This window comes from Moschus berezovskii, chromosome 5 (genome assembly GCF_049115385.1).
Source record: "Moschus berezovskii isolate FMDL1 chromosome 5, NW_MosBer_1.0, whole genome shotgun sequence".
NCBI lineage: Eukaryota > Metazoa > Chordata > Mammalia > Artiodactyla > Moschidae > Moschus > Moschus berezovskii.
The window spans coordinates 79967191-79980808 of record NC_142464.1 but is presented as its reverse complement, the minus strand read 5'-3'; the positions used below and the strand labels follow the sequence as shown (position 1 = coordinate 79980808).

At 42.5% G+C, this 13618-nt stretch overlaps 1 protein-coding gene across 4 annotated transcripts in view; it reads left to right on the top strand.

Moving 5' to 3' along the window:
• Positions 1 to 13618, top strand: part of KDR (kinase insert domain receptor) — a 45408-nt gene that overhangs the window by 23952 nt on the left and 7838 nt on the right. For all 4 annotated transcript variants that reach the window (XM_055434495.2, XM_055434494.2, XM_088836343.1 and 1 more), the window contains 12 exons: positions 253 to 359; positions 789 to 924; positions 1512 to 1616; positions 3161 to 3274; positions 3841 to 3929; positions 4510 to 4663; positions 6551 to 6648; positions 9143 to 9265; positions 9418 to 9529; positions 9794 to 9893; positions 10303 to 10408; positions 11547 to 11698. In XM_055434495.2, the coding sequence (XP_055290470.2) occupies positions 253 to 359; positions 789 to 924; positions 1512 to 1616; positions 3161 to 3274; positions 3841 to 3929; positions 4510 to 4663; positions 6551 to 6648; positions 9143 to 9265; positions 9418 to 9529; positions 9794 to 9893; positions 10303 to 10408; positions 11547 to 11698 (1396 nt within the window). The remainder of the gene's footprint in view (positions 1 to 252; positions 360 to 788; positions 925 to 1511; positions 1617 to 3160; positions 3275 to 3840; positions 3930 to 4509; positions 4664 to 6550; positions 6649 to 9142; positions 9266 to 9417; positions 9530 to 9793; positions 9894 to 10302; positions 10409 to 11546; positions 11699 to 13618) is intronic.

The window sequence follows — 13618 nt, the reverse complement described above, 5'->3', positions numbered from 1 at the left end:
ATTAATATTTATGTCCTTAATTACTTTAGCGTTTTATTGTTGGAAGTTTTCATGAGCAATGTTTTGCAAACTTTAAATTATCCATGAAGAATATTATAAGCTTCATCTAAGTTAGAGATTGTGACTATTAATGCCTAGGATTTTTCTGAGTTCATAAGATTGAAATTTTGCTTTAGTGATTGAACTTTGTTATTTTATGTCAAAAGGTATGAGTTTCCAGTTGTTGATGTTCATTCATTTGTGTATTGCCAGGTGCCCAGGAAAAGACAAACTTGGAAGTCATTATTCTAGTAGGCACTGCAGTGATTGCCATGTTCTTCTGGCTACTTCTTGTCATCGTTCTGCGGACCGTTAAGCGGGTAACAGAATAATTTTCCTTCTGTCCCATTCACATTGGTTTTCATGATTAATGAAAGCTGACTGGAGTTCTTTGAGTTGATTCTTTCCATTGTTATTGGCTCAATAGGCACAATTTTATTTCTATACAATAACGTTCTTACCCACTTACTTTTGGCTGGACCACTGGGCTTTAATTGATAGAAGCAACGAGAGAAGAAATGGGCTTGGACTGTCTAGTGTAATTAAGATTTGAGAATTAAACTCTGAGCTCATTTGGGGGTTGAGGGGACACTGGGAACAGAATTATACTAGGACAATCCTCACACTCCATGAGCCATTTAGAAAATGAGACACCAAGAATGGGGCTTCTATAAAACAACAATAACAAGCACACAAAACAACAGCCAAGCAACAGAGAGTGTGTGACTGGAAAGAGTAATGCTTTCCAGGCCAATGGAGGGGAACTGAAGACGGGCTACTTATCCATCGTCATGGATCCAGACGAGCTCCCCTTGGATGAGCACTGTGAACGCCTGCCTTATGATGCCAGCAAGTGGGAATTCCCCAGAGACCGGCTGAAACTAGGTGTGTTTTCAATTGATACTGATTTGATATTGGGTTTACCAGGCCATCTCATCCTCGTTTAGGCTGATGACAGATCTAGTCTATTCAGATGTCAGATTCTGGTTTAGAAAATTCATTTCATCTCTTGAATTTGAGTAATCATCCATTTAGTCACTGAGAAGTAGGCTCCTTGTATAGCTGCTCAGAGCAGGGCATTTGGAGAGTGAAGATGATGAGGAACTGGGAGAAACCCAGTGAAGTGAAAGTCTCTCAGTTGTGTCTGACTCTTTACCCCCCACATGGACTGTAGCCTGCAAGGCAACTCTGTCCATGGAATTCTCCAGGCCAGAATACTGGAGTCGGTATCCATTCGCTCTCCAGGGGAACTTCCCAACCCAGGGATTGAACCAAGGTCTCCCGCAATGCGGGCAGATTCTTTACCGTCACAGCCACCAGGGAAGAGGGAGGTATTCAATCACTAAGCCAGGACAAGGAGGTCAACAGGACCGTCCATGAAACTAGGATGTATGGTCATGCCGTCAAGTCAGAACCTCTGCCTGTGGTTTCGGGAATGATAGAGTCCATGTCTGTTTTGTTCTCGACTCTAGGTAAGCCTCTCGGTCGTGGTGCTTTTGGACAAGTTATTGAAGCAGATGCCTTTGGAATTGACAAGACTGCAACCTGCAAGACAGTGGCTGTCAAAATGTTGAAAGGTAAAAGCAAAACTATATGGTTATATGTCCCTCTGTCTGTTTCATCCCACCCTTTAAACATGATGAAAGGCTTGTATCAGTGGCTTTGTGGCTAGATGGCCCCACTAGCCAAACTTGCAGCCAGACTATGTAATGCCTTTGGGCAAACTGGATGAAAAGTTCTTCTCATGTCAGGGTCCATGGCCTGGCAGGCAAAGTTGGGATAGATTTCAGCTACCCTACCGCCCCACCTTGCCTGAGAGCCCTCGTGCAAGAAACAGCTTTTACAACTATGTATATATTTAGTTGCCGGGCCATAGGAAAATAAAAACTTGGTTACTTCAAAATTGTTTCTTAGTGTACTGTGGTGCATTGGCAAGATAACTATAGACAATCAAGAAGCAGAAAAAGAAATTTGATCTAAGAAGTAAAAATAGTACCCATGTTCCCTAGAATTGGAGTATATAAACGATAATATGCAAAAGAATGGTTGTGCTGGGGAAAAAAGGATTATGGGTGACATTTTAAGAATTAAAAGTTTCATAAACAGTTGTTAGGGGCTTCCCTGGTAGCTTAGAGGTAAAGGATCCACCTACTAATGCAGGAGACATGGGTTTGATTCCTGGCTCAGGAAGATCCCCTGGAGAAGGAAATGGGAATCTACTCCAGTATTCTTGCCTGGGAAATCCCATGGACAGAGGAGCCTGGCAGGCTACAGTCCATGGGGTTGCAAAAGAGTTGGACATGACTTAGCAAGTAAACAATAACAGCAAACAATTGTTAAGCCTAATAGTAATGGTATTCTGGTCTTCCCATTTTAATTTGGGGAGGTCATGCCTATAAAGCTCTGTGCTAGAACTGCGATGTGCTTTCACTGATGGAGACAGTGCTGCTGATCCTTTGCCAATAGGTCTTTTGCATTTTAAAGCCATCTCTCTCCCTTTGCCTCTTCTCCCTTGTGGACAAGGGGGTGTGTAATTTTGAGGTGGCTCCTCAGGGTCTGAGGTGTGGACCATGTCTGTGAATCACAGTGAAGTGGACCCGTCTGGACAGGATCAAACTCACAGTCTTAGCCTCATCAGCCTCATGTGCCAACTGGCTTTGCCAGCTGGCCCTTGTTAAGTTTCCTGCTCGGCACAGATTGATGGGAACTTCAGCAGAGCCCATAACACATGAGGATATTTAATACATGATGTTGCTTCCTTATGAGGAAGCACTGAAATAATCGGGCCCGAAGAAGCATGGTAAACCTGATATGTGAAAATCCACTTTTGTAAAAGAAGAAAACCTGGGCATGATTTCATTTGCAGGTGTATGTCTCCACTTTGCAAGAAGACCTCACAATGGCTTCCTTCAAATATCAAGCAGTGTGGGTGCAGTTAAAGAATCTGATCTAGAATTATAAAATATAGCTTATATTTGTCTTTTAATGTAGCTAGTCTGTAAATTGGCTCATAGTTATATTATCCCTGGAGGGAAAGTTGCACAGATGCATGCAGTGTGGCATTCATCCTCCTAAGGTAATGCCCTCATGTTTGATCGCCTTCTTTGTTCTGTATCTGTAGAAGGAGCAACACACAGTGAACACCGAGCCCTCATGTCCGAACTCAAGATCCTTATTCATATTGGCCACCATCTCAACGTGGTCAATCTTCTTGGTGCCTGTACCAAGCCAGGGGGTGAGTGTCTGTGGATGGCTCTGGTTGTGGGATTTCAGCATATACTTTTCTGCTGGTATTTGAGGGAACCACCCAACCCCCATGGCCTTGGTTTCCTTAAGTTAGGAAACTTCAGCAGATTCCTAGATTTAAATATATTCATGGAGATTTAATGGGAACTATAGATTATTCTAGAACTTCCTATGAATTAAAAACTGCCATATCACTATAATACAGTTTGCTTCCTATGTAAAAGGTGTCCAGAGGAGAAAAGTAAACTTGTTCCTGAATTTGAGAGCAAAGGAATTTAAGAGTAGTTCTCCCTAAAATGAAATCAGCTCAGGTTGAAAGCAAGTGGGTGGATTTTCTTCTGAAATTCTGACTAATTTTTTATGGAATTGCCTGTTAGAAAAAGAAAAAATTACGATGTAAGGGAATGGCAAGCAGCTGATGTCTATGATCCTGCTTCCAGTGAAAAGTTGTAGCCTTGTCTATGATGTTTTCTGACTCATTGATGTCTTAAACACTTGGTGACAAACATGAGTGAAAATACATTTTTCCTTCTTGGCATGCTGTGCTGTCTGCAGGGCCACTCATGGTGATTGTAGAATTCTGTAAGTTTGGAAACCTGTCAACTTACTTAAGAAGCAAGAGAAATGAATTTGTCCCCTACAAGGTATGTCATTTTCTACCTCAACTGTAGCCACATTGTAAAGCAGAGGAAAACTCAAAGTGGTACAGATGAATTGTTTTGCTAAAATTCTGCGAGGAACTTGTGAGGAATTGTTCCGTGTTACTTTCTTGGCTGTTGTATTTTTCTCTTTTACCTTCTGGAGGACATCTCATGTTTTGTTTTTGTGAGTGTAATCTACTGACCCTTTATAGGTGATGCTGAGTAGGGGAAGGTGGGTGATTAAGGAAAAAGAATGAGAAGGGGAGGACAGCTTGGGATTATTCTGTCTCTTCCTTGGCCATATTTGGCCCTCTCGAGTATCAGTCTCACTGTCAAAGTGCCCAAATGTTGGAAGTGTGTCTGAGGGAAACCGGAAGCAAGGCCTTTGTCTCCAAGTTAAAAAGGAACCAGGTTTTATGGGAGAAAATGTATTATATAGCACACCTGCCCAAAATTTCAGCTCAGAGATTTCATGATCCTGAAATTGATGTCCCTCATCTTCTTCTAATAGTTACGCTTCTATAGTTTATATTTTAGAGATTTTTCTGGTATTCAAGGAGTTTGTTCATCTGTTTCTTTACAGAGCAAAGGGGCACAATTTCGGCAAGGGAAAGAATACGTTGGGGAGATCACCATGGATCCTAAACGCCGCTTAGACAGCATCACCAGCAGCCAGAGCTCAGCAAGCTCTGGGTTTGTTGAGGAGAAGTCCCTCAGTGACGTGGAGGAGGAGGAAGGTACCTGCTGTTGCTTCCTCCATGCTGAATACATGCCCTTGTGGGAACAGACCAGGTGACGGGATGTGACAAAGAATTTTGCCCTGGAAAAGTCTTACCTAATATTTGGAAGAGATCTAAATTTCTAGAAGGCTTCCATTCAGTTTCTCCAAAAGTGAAGGGCGGAAGGTCTAAAGAAGCAGTGGGCAAGGTTGTGAGTGGAGCATGTCTAGCCTGAGAAATCTCGGTCTTCCGGGAGAGCTAAGCAATTGGCAACAGTCAAACCAGTGCTCTTCAAGAGTTGGTTCAACATGTATCAGCAGGAGAAGCTCAGTGCACAGGAGACTCCCTGGTGGTTGATCAGCCTCCCCATTGTCCACAGGGGTTCGGCCCCACTTTGTTTTCTTCAGCAGCACAGCAGAAGTCCTTCAGTTAATACCCAACCTTTTCCAAGGCAGTGTAGGCATCAATTGTTTCTACCCCATCCCAAGTGGCTTATCAAGTCTTCCATACTTCTTCAGAGGAGTCTTGGCAAATAGCTGTTTCTTTATCCACTTGTGCTTCCAGTGTTCTTTATGAGTGAGGCTGTGCTCCCAGCCTAACTTCCAGAACCTCTTCCATCTTCAGGATACTCTGTATATCTGCTTCCCTCAGAAGGAGCAGCCCTGTGGAGGATGAGATGGGGCTTCTTGACATCTGGCTTTTCTTGAGACGTGAGCATAGAAGAGTTCTGTTATGAAATGGTGGAAGAAACCCACTTCTGTTCCCTTTGACATGAGGCCACAGAACATAAAACTAACCTCTTTCCCATAGAAGCCAAGCAGGCAATGTGAGGTAGAATGTGGTCTAGAAAAGCATGGTGAGGTTGTCTAGAACTCATATAACCCAGCAAACACTGAGTGGAGCAGTCTCTGCCCCATCTTTTCTCTCATAAAATGGTGGCCAGTAAGCGGGAAACCCAAGAGCTTGAGGGAACCATTGGAGTAGAGGGGGTGTTGGCCTGAAATTGTGCCTTAATTCTTTTGGAAAAGGAAGAGGTTTCACTAATTATTCATGTAGAGGCCTCCAGCCCTAAACATAGAAAGTTACTGAGAAAAAGATTCAAGTGTTTTTATTACTTACAAGGTTAGTATTACATCTGAGTTTTCATTTACTCTGGTATTTGTCTGCAGGAGAGAAGCCATGTCTTATCTTATCTGACCAAAGTTAAGAGATCATGTTGAAACACCCAGTAATGTCTTAGTGTTTATTTGTACCACTTGCCCGGAAGTAAATACCATGAGTTTGTATAAATTTATCTTTCTTTCGATGTTCCTGTCATCTCTGGTTCATATCCTTGAAGGAAAAAAAGCATCCTCACAGACCCGATTTAATGTGTTTACAGCATTTTCTCAGCTTGAAAGTGAGAGAAGTAAATATATTTTTGGTATTTTTAGTTATCCGTTGTAGATTATAATTTGACCTTTGGCCTTTATCCTAGGACAAAGCTTGGAGAGAAAAGATTCAATGACCCTGGAGATTGTTGTTTTATTTTTAGAGTTCTTGATATGAAACTATTGTTTATCCCTCTGGGTACATGAAAAAAACAAGTTTAAAACAGCAGATTTGTAAAAGCCCTCTTTTACCTCCCTATTATCTGTGCCAGTTTCACCTCCATTTTGCCTCCTAGATTTGTTTGCCCAATTTGGCTAAAATGGAAAAAAATCAATATTTTTGCTAAAGGGTTTGATCAAGGCTAATAATATACCATGATTCACCATACTTACAGAAGAGAGAAGCATTTTCTGTCTGCTTCTATATCCTGAAATTTAACTCCCAATTTTTAAAATGAGGATTACTCTATTGAGCTTATAAACAAATACGTCCTGACTGAAATACCAATCTCTGTGCTCCTATATCTTATCACAGTTTCTGAAGATCTGTACAAGAACTTCCTGACCTTGGAGCATCTCATCTGTTACAGCTTCCAAGTGGCTAAGGGCATGGAGTTTTTGGCATCACGGAAGGTGAGACAGAGTATCTCTTTACATAATAGATTTGGAAATGAGATGTCCAGTGCCAGCTGTTCGTGTTTATCTGGAACTGTAATTCATTCACCACTCCTGGGACTGTTAAGAGAGTCTATTGGGGAGGTTCCATTTCCCCTCATTAAAGAGATATTAGGAGCTCATGAAATTAATTCATGTGATAAATAGCTTCCAAGAGCCAGCAGTCTTCTAGGCCAGGGGTCCCCACCCTCTGGGATCTAATGCCTAATGATCTGAGGTGGAGCTGATGTAATAGAAATAAAGTGCACAATAAATAATGCACTTGAATCATCCCCAAACCATCCCCCCACTCCCAGTCCGTGGAAAAATTGTCTTCCCTGAAAGTGATCCCTGGTGCCAGAAAGTTTGGGGACCACTGTTCTAAGCACAAAAGACACTGTGTGGGCAAGTAAGCAGACTGTCTACCTGCATGGAGATTATGTTCCAGTGGGTGGAACAAACAGTAGAAACAAGTGAAATACCTAGTGGTTTAGATGGGAGTCTGAAGCGACTTAGCAGCAGCTGCAGCAGCAGGTACTGTGTAGAAAAATAAGCAAGAAAGAGTTTTAGAGTCTGTAGGAGCCATGTGTTTGTATGTACATCTGCCGCTCTCTGTACACTGATTTGAAACAAAGGGGACGTGGCTTGAGGGAAACATGGAATTTGAGCAATGGCCTGGAAGAGGTGAGGGGCTGAGCCTTGCAGATATCTTGGCGTAAGAGAGTCTATTTTTCATTTCGTTTACATTCATCACCATCCATCAAAAAGTATTTGTTGGGAGTATAATTAGAAACCAGGAAGAACAGACTTTAGAGAGAGCAATTGAAAGAGCTAAAATTAGAAAAGGAGGCTGAACAAAGGCTAAGGTGGGTACGTGACAAGTCACAAACATTCCGAAGGTTGTAAACATCGTGGAGGGAGTGAGGTTGAAGTCACCACTCTGGAAAGGGTAAAGTGGCTGGTTTTACATGAAACAAGACAGAGTCAAATCAAGTTTCAGGAAAAATGACCATTTGACAGAATGCATTTGCTGCAGCCTACTTGGAGAAGAAGGACTTAACATTTTTATTTTGTTGTTTTGTTTCTAAATTAGAGTGAAATCCCTCAGCCATGTCTTTTTCTGGAGTTTAAAGCTTGTCACAGCTTTCAGAGCCTCAGGATCCCAGAGGTTTCTGCCTGGGAACTCGTGTCTTCTCGCTCCCAAGGAGAAGGAGAGAAGTGGAATCTTAGAGGATTTTCCCAAAGAGAAAGGCTTTCTGCCCTTCTTGACGATTTTATTATGTTTTAAAGGCCAGAGCCTGCCATTTAGTCAGGACTCCCTTCACAGGGAAGGGAATGGAGGGTGGAGGAAAGAATCCTTTCATTTTCCTGCATCTACCAGCTGATTCTTGAATAACACCTGGTTGCTTCAGAAAAGGGAAGCTCTTTGGTAGGGCATGGGGGAGGAAGTAGGAAGGACTGTGTTTTTTGGAGTCTCCTGGCTTGCTTAATCATACTATACAATGTGCTTTGTAAAAAACTTTTTTGAAATTTTTATAGAATTTTTTTCTCCATTTACAGTTATTACAAAATACTGGCTATATTCCACATGTTATACAATATATCCCTGTGCCTTGCTTGTTCAGAGGAAAAGTGCTATCGAGATGGAAGGTGTGGGCTCCCTCATGCATGGCTCACACATCACTGTTCCATGGACCTAAGAGTTTCTCATCTGAGCCTTTCATTCATTTCTAAATGTTCCCCAAGGCTCTTGTTCCATCACAGATCTGTCTAGTAGAGATAGAACTACTTAGTGTAGGAAGTTAGATGAAGTTAGGACTTGCAGAGAAAAGAGAAACTGAGGGACAGAAAAGAGTAGAAGAAAAGCCAAGGAGAATTGGATTTTCCTTTTGTGTGCATTAGAGAATCTCCTTGATGGGCGAGAGGCTGAGAGTGCCTTCACTGGCCTCTGTGATAAGCCAGCACTTTGAAAACAGGGTGAGCCCCACTCAGAATTGTTTCTCAGAGCTGGTCCAGCGTCGGTTACATATGAAATGGAGAAACCAACAAAGGGCACCAAACCAAGGAGAGCCCCTTGTTTCTGATTTCCGTGCATTCATTCATTCTAGGGCCTCCTTAGAATAACACAGTTTAACCGTATATGGTGCCAGGCAAAAAGGATGTGTGGATGTGACCAGAAACATATTCTTAATTGTGTCCAAGAAAAGTCTATTTATGACTCCATCAGCATGCTATAACTTAATTATTTAGTTCCAGAGTCCGAGGCTGTTTATGGAATAAGCAGATGTGTGTCTCAGTGAAACTCACAGACGCTTTTTCCCCAAAGTGTTGATAAAAGATGTTAACCCAGTGCTTGTTAATCAGTTGGTTTTCTGATGTGGATTTTTTTTTTTTTTTTTTAAAGCATGAGGTCACAACATATGTAGACGAGATCAGCTAGGCTGAACTCTAATGCACACAATTCTTTTTGCAGTGTATCCACAGGGACCTGGCAGCGCGAAACATCCTCTTGTCGGAAAAGAACGTGGTTAAAATCTGTGACTTTGGCTTGGCCCGGGATATTTATAAAGACCCAGATTATGTCAGAAAAGGAGATGTAAGTTTCAAAGATGCACCCTGCAATCTGTTAAGCTGCAGAATCCAAACTCTCCTGGGCCAGCCTGAGAAGCTGTGTGCAGGGATAATGGAAGTTTTTTCTTCAGGTTTTTGCTAAGTTGGGTCCTAATTCTTTGTCTTCTACCCCTATAGGCTCGCCTCCCTTTGAAGTGGATGGCCCCAGAAACGATTTTTGACCGAGTGTACACAATTCAGAGTGATGTGTGGTCTTTTGGTGTCCTGCTCTGGGAAATATTTTCCTTAGGTAAGTCCCTTCTCCTTGTTCCTCCATCCATACTGCAAAGAAAATGATAAAAGTCAGTTACTCCTGTATCTCACCTTCATTGGATGAAACTTACTTGGAAGCTTTGGGTTATAAAAATCTTAAAAAAAGAGAGAGAATGAAAGGGGGAAAAAAGATATACATGTGAAGAAGGTGTGAGTCAGGCTCATATGTATGTGAATTAGACTCAGGGATTTCTGTAAGAGAAAATCTAACCAATTGTGTCCCATTCCTCTTTTCTTTCAGGTGCTTCTCCGTATCCTGGAGTAAAGATTGACGAGGAATTTTGTAGGCGACTGAAAGAAGGAACTAGAATGAGAGCCCCTGATTACACCACACCAGAAATGTAAGGTTTTACACATATTTTTCTATCCTCCTTCTTTACTCACAAAAATTCTCCCTGCCTAGAAGACTTTCCATTCTGTATACCTCCTTTGTGGCTAGTGTGTGTCTTACTTCTCCCTTGAAGTCTTCCTTGATAATCTCAAGCACAGAGTCATCCTTCTTGAAATGACAGCAGTTTATCTGTACGAACCAGTCAGTTTTTACTAGATGTTGATTTATGATGTTTCCTTTTCTATACACACTTCATGCTCCAAGTGTAGGGCTCTATGTCTTACATAGTTTCATATCCCTATTTAGCATCTTGGCTCATGGTGGACTCTTTATAAATGTTTACTCATTCAAGTGCTTATTTTCAGCATCAGATCAGGAGGAAAGAGGCAGTTGATGACATCAGTGTTTTGCTTCCCTAGGTACCAGACCATGCTTGACTGCTGGCAGGGGGATCCCAATCAGAGACCCACGTTTTCAGAGCTGGTGGAGCATCTGGGAAATCTGTTACAAGCTAACGCTCAACAGGTTTGTGACTTCCATGTAAGAAGCTTCTGCGGAGAGTACTTAGGTGTCCAGGGCCCTTTTGCTGCATTCTCATGGCCACCATGCTGTTCTTTCAGCCACTGAATAAGGAGCCACATTCCAGATCTGAGCAGTAATGCTTTTCTAAAAGTCTTAATTACCCCTTGAAACAGATGAGATCCTAATTCATAACCTGGCAGCTGATCACTTTTATTTTTACTGATGTATATTTTGGTGTCTTCGGGTGCTTTTACGAAGTTAAAAAAGCAAACAAAAACAACAAATAAAACCCCCAAATTGAAGAAAAAAACAAAACCTTGTTGATTAAGTGAATATCAACAGTGGACAGAATTTCAAGGAATTTTAAATACATTCTTCAGGCAAAAACACATCTGAATCCTGCAAAATAAATGTTCTGTTTTTTTCCCCTCCATGAAATCTCAGGCCCCCATAACTTCCATCAGAGGATTTTATTGTCGTCTTTACCCTTAGAAAGTTATTTACTCTCCAGGCAACACCTCTTACCACACTGAATGGAAGCCAATTTCCTCCTGCTTTTCTTCTGAACAGCTGGGGGACAATGGGTCAAATCTGTCTTTATCAATAAACCTCCCAAACACTGAGAAATATCAAATTGCCCTTTATTTCTTTCTCTCGATGAAATAATGTTAAGTTGTGTGACCTTTTCTCAGAAGACCCATTTTCCTGCACATATATTGCTTTTCTTTAGACTGTCATCAGTTTTTCCGTTGCCTTGAAGTGTAGAGGGTAAAACTGGATGACATGCCCTTTAAAGGACCTGGCTGGTGTAGATAGGACTTTGTGAAGAAATGATTTATCTGCCCTGCGGAGCTCTGCCTGTTCTGTTGTTCCAGCTATAACTACAGCCTGTGTACTTCTCTGTTGTCCCCTTGCCCATCTCGTGTTTTGTTAGTTCCTTAAGTATACTCTTGTATACACATCCCTTTCAAGTGCCCTTGTGTTTTTGACAAGCCATTTTTAAAGCTGTCTTAAAGTTTTACCTTCAGATATGAAAGCCACGTTCCCCATAAACAAGAAGCCCCCATGGGCTTTGTTTTTCATGTAAAGGCTCTTGAAGGACTGAAGCCATAACAATAGCACTCTGTGTTTATTGTTTCAGGATGGCAAAGACTACATTGTTCTTCCCATATCAGAGACTTTGAGCATGGAAGAGGATTCGGGACTCTCTCTGCCTACCTCACCTGTTTCCTGTATGGAGGAAGAGGAAGTATGTGACCCCAAATTCCATTATGACAACACAGCAGGAATCAGGTACGGTCTAAGGTCAACATCCCCTGGGGGGGTGGGGCTTCAAGGTCATCCTGGGGAGGTGGGTGGAGGAAAGACATTGTATGAAGTTGCTGCATTTCACTTACACGTTCACCCTTGGCCCTGAGAGGTCCTTCTTGAAGGGCGCCTGGGTAGGTGAATCTCTTCCCATCTGTGGTCCACATTGCGGCCGAAGCTCTTCCTTTCAGAATCCTAAACCCTGCAGCTGCAAATAGCTGGAATGCCATAGTTTGTTAATCTCCAGAAAAAGAGACCGATTTTACAAAGACATCTGTATTTAAATTATCCCCATGTACTCTTTTATTAACGTGAATTAAACAGCTTAGGAAAGATCCAGGAAGGAAGAGTTCTGTGCGTTTATGAAAGCACACTTTTGCCTCTCTGGCTGGGATACAGTTGCCGTGGGGATGCGTCCTGAATTAGACTGGACAGCACATCTTCAGAAGCCCCTCCCAAGTCTGATTTTCAGCATTTTATTTGCATAATGGGACTTCTGGGCTTATTTAAAACACATGTGCTGCAGTATTTCCCTGATTTGTAGAAGGGTTCTAAAGGCAGCTTTCTTTTTATTCTCTCCCAGCACCTGTGCATAAGGAAAGAGTTGATATGGTTTCTACAATATGATATTAAAATTGCTTTTCCATAAGCCTGGGACTACTTCACTTCACTTTGTTTGCGTTCCCACCCCTTTGGGTGTTTTCCTCCTATAACTGCACCCCTGACAATATAGGCCCAGCCTGACCCCTTGAGTGTGCACAGGCTGCAGGGGGCACCTTGAAGCTCAGGGTCGGGGGGAATGGCCAGGGTGCCAGATGGCAGGTGGGGAGTCACCCTGGTCAGTGTGCCCTGTGGACTTGCACAGGGAGGGCAGAAGGAGTTCTGCCATGGGAGAGAGGAAAGCTCAGAGTGGGTAGAAGCCAGCTAGTAAGCTGTCCATTCCATCTGTGTCAAGAACTTTTGGCATTTTTGAAAGAACTTTTTCTTACCAGGTTTTGCCAGAGTTAGGCAAAGTAGATACTGTTATCTTTTGATGTAAATGTTGAATATGAGACTCAGAGCAATTACCTGGAAGAATACGATACTGTGTTTAAAGATCCAGATTTTAGAGTCAGATAGAATTGGGTTTCCCTGGTGGCTCAGATGATAAAGAATCTGCCTACAGTGTAGGAGGCCTGGGTTTGATGTCTGGGTTGGGAAGATTCCCTGGAGGAGGGCATGGAAACCCACTCCAGTATTCTTGCCTGGAGAATCCCCATGGACAGAAGAGTCTGGAGGGCTACAGTCCAGGGGGTCGCAAAGAGTTGGACATGACTGAGTGACTAACACTTTGATTTCATAACTGGGTTGGATTCCCAAGTCTGCTATTTGCAGCTCTGATCTGGGGCAAGTTTTCAGTGTGACCCAGGCCGGGACACTGGTGTTGTACAAAAATGATGACTTTGAGAATTACATGACATAATGAGTTTCTAAGTGCCTGGTATCTGGAGAATACCTAATAAATAATAGCTATTATGTGAGCTGCTTAAAACACATCCCAGGGATGAGTCCTGTTCCTCTGATATCTAACTCAGGGCTGTTTTCTCCCATACCAAGGAGGGGGCCTCAGATAGAGGAGTAATGAAATGAAAATCTGAAAATCCATAGTTCCACCCTCATGTTTAAAAAGTCCTAGTTCAAGTTTAACTGGCCTTCTGGTGTGGTAATTATTCCTGCAACACTGTTGCCTTCTGCTTGATCAGAAAGCCATTTGATCATGAGCTGTGTTCCTTGGGTTTTCTGTGACCAGGTGGGGTGAGGACCCAGCCGGCAGCCTCTTGGCTTGCTTGGGCGCTTTGCATATGGTGCCGAGAGTTGATGAAGTCACGTATGTGTGATGGAAGTGCCAAATGCGATGCTGGATCT